Source organism: Diuraphis noxia, unplaced genomic scaffold (genome assembly GCF_037042655.1).
Source record: "Diuraphis noxia isolate RWA-SAM2 unplaced genomic scaffold, SU_Dnox_SAM2 contig0001, whole genome shotgun sequence".
Classification (NCBI taxonomy): Eukaryota; Metazoa; Arthropoda; class Insecta; order Hemiptera; family Aphididae; genus Diuraphis; species Diuraphis noxia.
In genome coordinates this window covers 75,051,755-75,065,781 of record NW_028301711.1, presented here as the reverse complement: position 1 = coordinate 75,065,781, position 14,027 = coordinate 75,051,755, and the positions used below count along the sequence as shown (strand labels likewise).

Genomic DNA, 14,027 nt, shown 5'->3' with positions numbered 1-14,027 from the left:
TTAAAGTATTTAATATTAACAGTAAAATAATACCATATGTTACATTTTTAGTAACATAAAAATAAATGTTACATTTGAGATTTTTTTCATTATCACAAAATGCAATACTCAATAGTTTATTAATTATTTACCTTAAAAACCCAATTAGATTGCATGCCTAATGGAAATATGTTTTCAAATTTGTGTACATAATTTAAAATGTCTTATCCAAAAATGAAAATTGAAATTTTTACAAAAATAGTACTAACAATCAAAATTGTTTACAATAATTACAATATTAAAATATAGACTAATTTAGATATCAAAAACCCTGTATTCCGTTATTTAGACTAAAAAATAATGGCATTTAATACAATAAAATTCATATATGATATAGGATGAAAATAAAATTGTGCAACAATTAAGAACAATAAATTAATATAAAAGCTATAACTCTAAAATATTTCGCCCGAATATGAAAATGGCAATAACTCATTATTAATAAAAGGTGGGTGTCAAATTCTATTTACAATAATACTTTGCAAGTAATAAAATACAGTTTATAGTTCAAATTAATAAGTATGAATCGATGAAGTCAATTTCATTATGAGTAGGTAGGGATATGAATAAATGTGTATATAGGAAATATTATGTTTTATTATTATAGATAAAATAAAGGAATTATAAAAATATTATGATTAAAAATGTGTATTTACAATGCAACTTATGAAACATAGTATCTCAATCACAATAATGTCACATAAAAAATCAAAAAAATCACAATGTTCAATTGTGAGACTATAAAAGTCAAGTTGTATTAAACCAGATCATAAGCAACTGCTCCGCAGATCCATGATTTGCCACTGGTTTAGGGATGCGCCACTAACAACAACATTTATTATTTATGATATAAAATACAAATGACGTTAACCTTTTTAGATATGGAGATCTTTTATAAGATATGGTACATTTATATTAATAAATTGGTTAATAGTATTTATACCCATATCTAAAACTATGTAGTTGTCATACTGTTATTTAATTGAAAGTTTTTACATCATTCAGACAATAGCACTGCTTTAAATTTATATATATGTGTATTTATATAAATATATATATATGACATATGTATGGTATTTTAAATAAAATAATTTGAGGTAATTTTATGATTTATTATAGTTTGATAATGATGAGATTATGTATGTTGATTAAAAAATGTTAAAAGATTAAACAAAAATGTATTAACACTAGTCAAAAATTAAATATTAGAAAAAATACACCAAGGGATTTTTTTTTAAATAGGGACATCAACATTTTCACAGCCTATGAGGACTGTTGGTCTTAATTCGAGACTGTAGTTGACATAGGATATTTATTACTATAGTACTGATATTACATACATTGTATTATTGGATGCATTAATAAATTCTGAGTTAAAAAATACCAATAGCTTTATTAATATGCATTGTATTGTACCATACTAACTTAATAATGATGATATTAACGGCATGAGCATGCACTAACGATGAATATTTTAAACCATAGTAGGTAGCAACACATTGCCTTTAACATCATAAAACTTCCAATATGTAATTCTTAATTAAAACGGTATAGCTCTGTAATATATTTGGTTACAACAGATTTAATTTCCTCAATGTTATGAAATTTAATGAGATGTGAAGTACACAATTAATATGTCACGAACGACTGGTAATTGATTCAAAAACATTAACTAATCTAATAAATTAGGTTATACAGTACATTTTTTAATTGTTAATATTTTGAACACAAAACGATTGTTAACATCCTCCAAGTAATTTGAATAGAAAATTCACAGTATAATACTATAAAAAAAAGAGAACTTAACATGGAAATATCATTTAATAATACATCTATGAAATGTATGGTTTTTCTTAAGGAAGTTTAAGTTAATTTTTGTAAATTACATGTAGCTAGGTAAGTGGTATATTTTACCAAAACAGCACTATACTCAATAATATATAAAATGAATTATCTAAATTGTCCATAGGTATTCAGCATGCATACTTATAAATAATCCAGATTTTCCTGAAATTATTAAATAATTAAATCTATAAGACGCCAGTGGCAATGTATTGGTAAAAAAATGTAACTATACCCAATATCTGAGGTAAATTAATAAGTATTTTAAAGATGTCATATTATTTTCTTATTTAACACAAGTTGTGTCCTTACTGATACAAAATTTAATGAATGAAGCATTGTGTATACTACAAATTTTAAATAATAAAACAATTCAACAAATCGAAAATGATAATAAATCATACTACCTAAATGTTAAGAATGTGAGTGTAGAAAATTATATTGGTTAAAATGTAAGATGATTAAAAATTGTAAGATAAATAAAAATTGTAAAAAATTGTATAGTTTATACTAGAATCTATTACAAACCACCCAACTATATAGAAATTACAAGATAATTATTTATTCCAATTTGTTTTCAGATTGATGTAAACATATACATAAATATAAAGATTAGTACTCAGTAATCATATCACAAATAGTAGAGCATATTAGTTGGCTGTTTTTCTCAAAATACTTTTTTAATTGTTTTTCCAAAAATAACAAAAACTACAGTTTTTTAGAATACAGTTAATAACAAGTCTATTTGGACGGAAAATTTTATAACAACAAAATAAAACAATGTTGTTTTGTACTTGCAGTTAAATATTTAGATAACTCATATATCTCATATCATCTACACCTACCAATAAAATGAATATTTTCAGGAAATATACTCTACAGTAACAGTATTTTAACAAAATCATTACATAACGTATACATTATAAAAAGGGGTAAATGCTGCTTAATATTTTTATTTACCAAGGAATAAAATTTTAAAATATAAAAACATTCGTAAAATCAAAATATTTTATTTTTATTACCAATCTATAACTTGATCTATATTTTAATATTTTATTCAGACAAATAAAATTTTTTTTTAATTTTTGTGCTAGGGGAAAATTAAATAAAAACATTTATTTTAATTCCATTAACAGCAATAGACATTGAAACATTTTTTTAACATGATGATATCCACATACATAATTTTATTTATTTGGTTTGGTTTTATAGGAATACAATTAATATTATATTGAATCGTAGTTAATCAAAAATAAGTAGGCACCATAGAATTTTAAACTGAATAAAGACTATCAGTCGTATATTTATAATAGAGAATCATAATTTGTATTAGTTTGTATTACAAATAGGTAGGTAAATTTAAATTGAATTTAAAGATTTTTATTTTTATTCTTATAACAAAAACAATTTTTCCAAATACTAAATTGGCAAAACCAATTAAATTAAAAAAAATTGTGAATGTTATAAGCATCTAACATTGCAGCATATTTTTAGAAATATTTTATTTTGGTTATTACTTGTCAGTGATTAGATTCATTGTTTATTAAAGTATTAAAACTACATCACAAAATAGATGATAATATGCATATATATTTTCTTTGGAAATAAAATAATATAAAAAGATTATTGATGGGTTTTACTTAATAAGTGAGAATTAAATTCATACACATTACCACATTGTTCTCCGCAAATATTGCATTTCCACGGATTTGTTTCAGAATGACACCCTTTGTGAAGAAAGTAAAGAGTTTGGTCTGGAAATGTAATACCGCAAAAGGAACATTGTAGTGATTTTTGAAATGCTATATACCTCCAAATACCAGGATCTGTATTATGAGGCTGAGATAATTCAGGGGTATTCATATTTATACTACGTTTAAATTCATCACGCAACAATGATTTTAGAGGTGATACTTTGATTAATGATGATAAACTTGATGCTGGCTGAAAACGTCCAGACTCAGTTTCTCCATTTTGGACATTATTTGAACTGTTTTTTCGTACATTTTCATCTCCTTGTTCTTGTTTTATTGGAATGAGAGAAACAGATGGTGTGATTATACTTACTTCACCTTCTTGTCGATTATTTCCTGCTAATATTGGTAATGTAGACATATTAGAGTTTGAATCTGTTGACTGTGGAGAATTTGGACAGTCATTATCTTGAGATACATCATCATTATTTAAATTTTGAATAGGTTCCGTTTTCATATTATTGTCATTAACCTAGATATGATAAAATGAAAGTTAAAACAAATGATGGATTTAGAAAATATTAAGTAAAACAATAACAGAGTTAATCTATTATTTATAAGAAATATGAGCATCCAATTATTCAGTACCTATTACCACCCTTTATTTTGAGTTTTGTAAATTATTTTCTAGAAACGAGATAAAATCACACGAAGAAAAAAATTTATATTAGAAATAATAAACATGTAAAATGTATAATTTATAATTAAGATGATGCTAGTGACATTTAACTCACACAGAGTCGTATTTACGGGAATATTGTGCATGATAATATACAGGGTCCGGCAAAAAAAACCTGTATTTCAAAAAGCAGTTACAAATACACAAACAAGGCTACAGAAAAAAATTATTTTATTTTTGAATTACAAAACTATGCCATTTTTTAGTATCTGAAGATTTCTATGTAGGGCTCTTCTTACACTCCTATCAGAAAGTTTCTTAGCAGCTGCATGTCTGACTGCTCAGATTGCTTGATAGACACTCTCACACGTGCAATTTTAAACCGCAGACCACCAGAACCACCATTACGAATATAATTTTCTACTACAAAACTGTGCCTACTAAAAATGGCATGTACACCGCTATTGATTGATACCCCCTCCATAGTTGTACCACTAACACAACTCAAACAGCCCAATCTCTAAATACGGGAGATTTTTTTTTGCTAGACCCTGTATCCCCTTGGGATAAACATATATTCTACGTTTAAGTATTATTAGAATACAAAGAGCTCGTTTCACAATAATTTTAATTGTTATTACTAAGTCAATTTTATTTTATTTTTTACAATTCCAAATATTAAGCTAAACTTTTTGACAATGCTAAGCATCAATCACAATATCCATGTGATCACGGAAAAGATGTTGGATGAAATTATTCAAAAATCTAAAGACTAGATATTATTTTGTAATGTAAAAGTGAAGTAAAGAATGTTAAAATTAAAAACATAGCCTAACATATAAGTACACCTTATATAAACTTAATAATATTATAAATAAAGGAACCCGAGAAAAACTTCCCAAAAAGACACCAGAAAATCAAAAGAAAGAACATTAATTTTGTTGGTCAATGCAAAAATGCTAAGTTAATTCTAAGGAAGATAATAAAATTAATATCATAATGTAAATAAAGTAAATTCATAACTATCTTATCTAGTTGTATCATATATTTGCATTTTATAGCCAAAATAGTAATTAATTTGTAACATAATAATCAATAATACTAACTTGAGAAGAGGAAAAAGATGAGCAATCTGTAGAATTGGGTTCTGTCATTGATATTTCAACATGTGGTGTAAGAAAATGCATTGGCGGTGTTGCATTACTTTCTGATCGACTTCCTCCGATTGAATCACCACTGTCACTATAAGCTCCACTAGTACTCATATTTCCACTATTGTATTCAATAGGTATGTGGTTTGTTAAAGTAGAATTTATCACATTAACACCCGGGTTATCTAGGTCAATTCCATGTCTGTAATTATAAGAATGTTAGAAAAATAAAAAATGAAAAGTATATTTCTATAATTTAATTTAATAAAAATATATTTTTACCGGTTAAAAAAATGGACTCTTAAACTTTTCATTGAACTAGCTCTAAAATTACATAATGGGCACGATTTAACCATATCATGTTGACCAACATGTTCATTTTGGAAATGTGCTCTCATTGCAATTTGACGTTGAAATCCTCTATTGCAAATCGGACAATGAAATGGTAATGATTTTGTATGGGTTGTAAAATGTTCAGCTAAATGATCTTTCCTAAAAAAACGCTTTTGACAAATTTTACATTCATAAGGTTTAACTCCTGTGTGTCTCATTTTATGTCTCCTCATATTAGCACCATTTGAAAATTTCATGTTGCATATATCACATTCAAATAATTTACGATTTGTTTGTAGATCATTTTCATTATTACTTTCTGTTCCTTGACATGTTACTAAATGTGATGTTAGGCTTGCTTCATTTAAAGTTTCATAGTTATCACATCTATCACATCGATGAACAGAAGTTCCACAATCTGAGATTGTGTCATAGTTAGAATTTAATTGATCATTTTCAATATCTCCATTCTCTTCAAAATTATTGTTTGAATTATCATTATTGTTTCCAGATGATGCATCAAATTCCTTTTTAACAGGTGTATATGAAACTACTTCAGACATGATAAGTTAAGATCTCTTTGTTTTAACAATTCAATTGCAAATAGACCAATTACATCTACCATAGGTAAAAATATGTTTTATTTGATTCTAAAACAAAACAAATTGTAATCAGTCATAGATACAAAGTTAAATTAAATATTAAAAAACTCTTAATTTTTAAAGTTAGTGTTCACACAGTATACCTATTTATAAAATGTTTATTATTCATGATTACTATATTTAAACATATAAATATTTGTTGAGATTTGATATTATCTAATTGAATTGATAGTCGATAAAGTATCAACTGCAATACTTATATTTCCAGTATTACTGTAGTATTAGAAAATGTCATATTTTAAAATCATTAAAATATAAAACATCAAATCAGCCCAATACATAGTGTATGGCAAGCTGACTGAAATAATATTATTTTTTCAAATTTATAAATGAAATGTTGTAAGAAAACTTATTGTCTATAGATACAAAAGTTGAAAGCTTGCTGAGGTCAGAACATTTTACAACAATATGAATTTATTAAAATTAAATCGTAAGAAAACTTATAAGGTATATAATATACAAGTTCTTAAAACTTAATACCACTTCAATTTTAAGGTACTACTATTAAAACAATTTTTTTTAATTTTATTAAAAACATTTATAGGCCAAAGATATTAGGCATTTTAAAGTAATCTGTTATCTGTATAACTATGCACAGTATGTAATCATTATATTTGTGACACAATAATAATTAAATTATAAAAAAAATTAATGACATGAAAATGTATTTTAAAATATTTGTATGAAACTAAATATCAAAAATATTATTAAATATTTTGCTGATTTTAAAAAAAAAGTTTGAATATCTTGATAAAATTTAATGTATCTAAGAATAAAATTATTAATATATTTACCTACATACATCAAACAAATGATATTGTGTTTAGCTTTTTATATATTATTTTATTTTATTTTATAATTTGTGATAGGTATAGAAAAATTAATTTAAGAACACTTGTTGGAAGACTTAAATTTAAAAATAAAATACAATTTGAATTTATAAAATGATTAACATTAAGGTCATGTTAACTTATGTAGGTTAATGTACTGATTATATTGGGCAAGAATGCAATATCAGAATACTTGTAAATAGGTGCCTAGAAACTAGGTCAACTTTATGTAAAATAAAATAGAACATACCACATAATCACATAGAGCATCCAGATCACAATAAAAAGGAGAGTATAAAAATTACAAAATTTATGTTTTAAATTAAAGAGGAAATAATTATACAACAAATATTTAAATTAAGCAAAAACAAAAAAAAAATGGAATGAGAACAAACATTCTAATGCTTCCAGCGATGGTTAAACAGAAATGGAATAAAAACTATTGACTTATAACGCATAATTAATTTAATGTAAACAAATCGTGAACAAGAGTAATTGTCTACAGTTATTTTATGACATTATAATTGTAAAAAAAAAAAATAATAATGGCAAAAAAATAATTTTATTCACTTATGTGTACTGTGTACCTAAAAACTAATTATTGCTGATAAATGATAATCAAACTACTATTGTTCTATGATACCAGCAAGGTGCATCTATCAGGTGTTTTTTTTTTTTGTAGGCCGATGCTATGTCGACCGCTAGATCGCAGTAGATATTCTTTATGATTTTAAAACAAACTGATAATCAAGGTAAATTATAATATTTTAGAAAATAGGTACATATAAAATCAGTTAATCACCATAAAATAATTAATTTGATAAATTAAACTTTTCTTATCCACCAGACAGTTGTAGCACCCTTTTAATGCATTCATTTTATCTGTAACGTATGTAGTTAAGCATACTGAAAACGATGGTAAAGTCAGAATTTGGCGCTCGGACAAGGTTTTCGAAGTTTTTTAGTATTTTTGCTTAGATCAGTTACACTATAGTATGGGTAGTTCAAGAATTAATATATATGCTCAACACGAACAGTGTTTCGTCTTATTTTTGCGCATGTACATCGTTTTTGTACTTACTGCATTGCGTAAGGTATACGTGTGACGTCCGCTTGAGATTGTCGTTGGTTGCCTATATAAATTATTATATTGGTACATTATAATATACATTATTACATTGTGTCATTGTCCCTTTAAAATAAAAGTGGGTTTTTATCGTAGAGCACACTTATTACGCTATTTTTCTAGTTGAATTGTTGCGCAGTGTGGGAGTAATACTTAATTACATTTTCGATTTTATTATTTACAAACACCGCGGTATAAGGTAGGTACCTACTCGCATAGAACACTTTAAAAAAAAACTAGTTAAATACCAATTCGAAAGTATTTAATCAAAGTAAGACGTTTTTATGCAGGGTCGGATTAAGAACTTATTGGTGCCCCGAGGCCAAAATTACCTAAAATTCAGAATTTTTTTAAACATAGAGTATAACACGCAATATTTTAATTATGTGGGTACTACGCATTTTACTATAAAACTTAAAAGATATAAATATATTAATGAAATAATAATATGTTAACAATATTAATAATGTTATTATGTAAAGTAATACACAATATAAATGTTTCATTAAAACTGTAAATACATTTATTATATTTTTATTAAAATGCTTTTCTTGATTTCTGTAATAAGTGAATTGGTCAATGCATTCATTCCATGAAATAGATTCAAACAAAACATTTTCAATATTAAGAACTATAGTAAATTATTTAATTTTTTTTTTTTAAGTAGATAAGTTTCTCTATTATAGTAGGTAGATTACCTACAAAATATCGAGCAAAATATGATGGTCATCTGCGCGCCACGAAAAACAAAATATTTCGAAGCGGTCGAAATACGAACAAATTTAATCATTCGTCATACTATAATAAAATGAGTAGTCATTTAACAATTATTATTATTGCGTAGACACTGACTATAAGTTATTATTTGCAACTTTGATATGGGTAAATTTGTGGAAACGCATAGGTATAATTATGAGTTTCCGCGCCGAGTATCCTATCGTAATCGTTAATAGTTTTTTTCACTCCAAGGTCTAAAATCTAAATGGTACCTACCTATACATTATTTCAAAACTGCGCCTTTAAAATCTTGAAAATTTCCCCCACCCCCTTTAATCCGGTTCTGCAGCGCTTTTTAGTAGCTCTGCTGATGGAAAAATACGGACGTGGTTTCACATACGAATACAGCCACTGATACTGATCCGAAGGGCCACAGACGGTGTGAGTCAGTGGCGTATTTGGGGGGGGGGGGTGTCCTCCATGTCTTGTCACCCCCCGACATTTAAAAAAAAGTCCTAATATATTTGACATTAGTGTATTTTATAGTATACTATTTTTATCAAATGTAAAACTTCTTGTCAATTCCTAACATATTAATTTGTTAAAAAATTACCTAATTCAATGTCTTTTTACATGAGGCTCAATAAATGTTGACACCCCCCGAGAAATCACCCAAAATACGCCACAGGTGTGAGTGGTCGACTTGCCGCAGAATACTAAGAAGTGCTGCCGAGTAGCTACATGTGAAGTGGCCCTCACACCTACCGGTTCCGGTGGCCAAAATCGAGCTCTTCCGGAAACTCCCCACAGGGTTTAATATAGCCAGGAGAAGGAAAGGCCGGTCCTATTCATGGCGTTGTCCAGCGCGTATTTCGGGACGTTTTCCGACAGATGGGCTATACAATACAACGTATCCTACACAGTGGCCTAATTAGTAATTTGATTTGGAGGGGGGAATACAGGGCCGTTCCTAGGCAAGGGTGAGCGGGGCCCACGCCCCGGGCCCCGCGCTTTGGGCTTCTCATTTAGGCCCCGCGCTCACACACATGAAAAATCCCAAGTTTTCTTATTAAGAAATTATTCCCCGGGAATATATGTCTTTAGTTATATCTGTAAGCCTACTAAGCCTCATATATACAGTAACCTACCCAACCAAATATAAAATGTTAGCAGTAAGATAAAAGTTTTGGAGAATCTATCCCCCCCCCCTTAATCAAGCCTTGTAACCGTCTAATATAATAAAAGTAGCAAAGCGCTTTCAAACGCCATCACCCAATGCCCAAATAAAAACAAGGAAATCCCTTTCTACCCTACTGCAATCGGTCATTACTATAATATAACGATACGGGCCGGGCAATCAAAAATTTGAACGCTTCTATAAGAAACAATTGCTCATAATATGACAAAAAAATTAATCTAATTTCTTTTGTAAGAACCTGAAAAATTGAGTTCTCAAATATAAATGAATAAATAGTTGTAATTTTAATGTATAAGTAAAATTGTCATTTAATATAATAAATGTTTAATTTTTAATTTTTTGTTTTTCATCAAGCTGCGCCGCTCACCTAGTTTGCCCGACTGCACGCCACTAGTCACGACTTCACAATAGTAACCTAGTTCAAATAATTTTTAATGATCTTTTAGATGTATTTATATAGCTTTTCACTTAAAATTCTCTCTTAAAAATTTGTCTACCTAAAATTTTTTGCTCTTTATTACTTCCAAATCACATAATTGTGACGATTATGTTCACCATTTTCAGGTGCGTGAAAAACTTTATCGATTCGTGTAAAAAATACTGACACTACAATGTTTATTGGAATATTTCCATTTTATCATTCTATCAATGCGTTTTCTAAGTTTACTTACAAATTAATTTTTTTTTTATTAGAAAATTCAATCTTACAAAACAAAAAGTAAATGTGGTAACATGTAAAACAAAACAATATAAATATAAATGTCAGAATGGCATGATAATGGCAAGCATCTATTGATAGAACCCTCCAGACTTAAATTAAATATTATTTATTATATCATAAAATATCTAGACACCAGTGCCTTTTAAGGTGACGAGAGGTGTTGTAAAAGGTAGTGTAAGTGAGGATAGGTGGGATATTAGAGGATTTTTGTGTTGCCGTAATTTTTTGTGAAATTTAATATAATATTGTTTGGTTAGTTGTTCAACAGTTTAGAAATTTAAGTCCTTGTGAAGTAAATTATTTGTGATATACCATGGGGCAGAGGCTATGAGACGATTAGCCGCTTCCTCAGATTTGTGAGCCTTAAGTCCTGATGAGCCTTATCAAAAAGTTTGGATTTTAATATTAAGCGAAGCATGTGTAAAAATTTGCGTTTGGATTTTAGTTGTAGGCCCCATGATAATATTTTGTCAATGATCCCTATATATTTTGCTACAGCGGTGTAATAGGAATATCAATATCTGGCAATAAAGGGATGGGGAGTTATTTCTTGAGTTTGAATGGAACATGAAAATGATTTTTCCGGGTTTATTTTGACTCGCCATCTGGTCGCCCAGGTATTTATTAAATCGTTGTGGTTTTGAAGGTTGGAGGAAGCTATATCAGACTCTGTGTCAGAAATAAAAATGGCTGTATCATCAGCATAGGTTGTGATAATTAGGGAAAATAGAATGTAAATATATAAAACAGACCAGGGAACAGATCACTATTTTTATGTGGGAACTATATAGAGAAATAAAGCTTATGAGTTATACTATGAACATTTGGGAAAAGATTATGGAGAAAAGAATAAGAAGTGAGGCATTAATATCAGAAAATCAGTTTGGTTTTATGACTGAAAAATCGACAATGGAGCCATAATTGTTTTTTAAGACAACTAGTAGAGAATTGTGGGGTAAAAATAAAAAACTATATATGCATTGTGTTTATAGATTTTAAAAAGGTATATTACAGAGTGCCAAGAGAAGATTTAAAGTAGGCATTAATGAGAAAGGTGTCCCAAAAATATACATAAATTTGATTTAGGATATGTATCAAGGATCGAGTACTAATGTCAATAGTCTGTGTGGAGTAACAGAAGATTTTAGGTAGGGGTAGATGTGCATCAGGGGTCAGTTCTTAGTCCTTACTCCTTATATTACTTAATCTCTATGGTAATGAATGAAGTTATTAAAAATATACATATTGGGTGACATAACCTAACCTAACCGATGATGTCCTTTGATAAGATCGGTACCACAGGAAGGAGGGGAGCGCCACTGTTCCGAGTTCACGCCGGCTCACTGGTGGGCGCACAGTGCCGGTTGGTTTCTTGGTGGCTGTAGTAGGAGCTACTATGTGGTACGCCAACGCTGACAGGGAAAAGTCCCTAGTGAATGGCCTCATCTTCGAGGGGGTGTAAACCTCGTCGTTGTATGTGATTTCTCCTGGGCACCTACCCGATCTACCGCTGGATAAAATAAGCGGAGGTTGCCTGTAACCATAAACAGGAAGTGATTGGATAGGTCAGGACCTCACCAGTGAAAGCTTCCGGCCTATTCCTTCTGCTACGGATTTCACGCTCCGGTGCTAGTGGTCCATAGACGACACGCTGGTGGCGGGGGCGCGCCGTGTGCACCCGCACCAGTGAACCTCTACGGCTCGTAACTAGCACACAGTGCTAACACACGGTCCGTAGTTGTAGCCGAAAGGGGCCAAACCGAGGATACTCATACTATAGACCATAGCGTAAGTTGTTTGCTGATGATATAGTTTTGGTACTAAAAAATCTGGAAGATGTTAATATTAGATTGAATGAGTGGAGGTTAGCCTTTGAAGAAAAGAGATTGATTAAGTAAAATAAAACAAAGTATATAGAGTATAAATTTGATAGTAAGATATAGTTATGAAAAAAAAGTGGGCTATACTCCCTCCCGAAAATTAAATCAGTAAAAGTAAGTATCGAGTAATTACTCAATGCATCTTAATTATTAGTTGGTAATAGATACGATTCAAGTATTAAAACAAAATACCTACCTATAAAAGTAAAAAGATCAAAAACTTACAAGTACGTAGTAACGTAGATACAAACAAAAATATCATAAATAAAACAGTAATACATTTAATTGTAACTGACATGGTGGAGGAAACTTAAATTTATATAATTAGGTATCTATGTTAATGTAGGTAATTGTTTAATTTACCTAATTGAAATAATTAGGTCAAGCGAGGTAATTGTAAATGACTCTAATAATGTATTTTTAAGCTGTGTTTTGACGATTTAGTTACACATTAATTGGTATTATCATTGTATATCAATACTAGTGGAAGAAATATATTTTCAATACAATTTAGGCAATTTTAAATCTCAAACCTCAAGAAATTGCAATTTACATTTATCGCAGACATTTACTATTACCCATTTACCCCTTGATTTGGCGGAAATATAAATGAACAGGTTAAACCTATAAGGTAATTATCAAATTGTATATTGAGCAAATATAAATTTATATTTTTAAGAATAAGATAGTATTTTTTATTCTATTGAACATTATAGCAGCAGATATCCTTAACTCTTCTGAAACTTGTTTCATTGTTTGTATGTCTTGTTGCCTGAATTAATTGCTAAAATTACTTTTTCTAGGTCAATAGATGTGTACACTGTTGGCTTCTTATTTCTTATATAGATTCAAAGCTTAAAAATGTATAAAATTAGTCATGTTTTAGATGTTAGGTAAGCACCTATCTATTCAATTTTGAATTTGAAATTTCCCCAATTACGTGTTTGTATTTACCACCTTGTATAAATTTACAAAGGGAAATGTGAACATGGTAAAAATCGTACAACTACTTGAAATACTAAATATTAATCATGAAAAATAACAATAATTAAAAGAATAAACCAATACAACACGCACATATTGAAGAGATGAGAAGAACTAGAAGATTCTAAGCTTATTGTGTTTCAACACTTATGTACAACAAACTTTTTGTAA

At 28.8% G+C, this 14,027-nt stretch overlaps 1 protein-coding gene across 1 annotated transcript; it reads right to left on the bottom strand.

The window, feature by feature from the left end:
• Positions 1-124: 124 nt before the first annotated feature.
• On the bottom strand, positions 125-7,779 carry LOC107164900 (uncharacterized). Its single transcript, XM_015512899.2, has 4 exons — positions 7,481-7,779; positions 5,688-6,388; positions 5,361-5,607; positions 125-4,107 (listed from the first exon to the last, which is right to left on the bottom strand). The coding sequence occupies exons 2-4, from the start codon at positions 6,299-6,301 to the stop codon at positions 3,505-3,507; spliced, it is 1,464 nt and encodes a 487-aa protein (XP_015368385.1). The 5' UTR covers positions 6,302-6,388; positions 7,481-7,779; the 3' UTR covers positions 125-3,504.
• Positions 7,780-14,027: the final 6,248 nt, after the last annotated feature.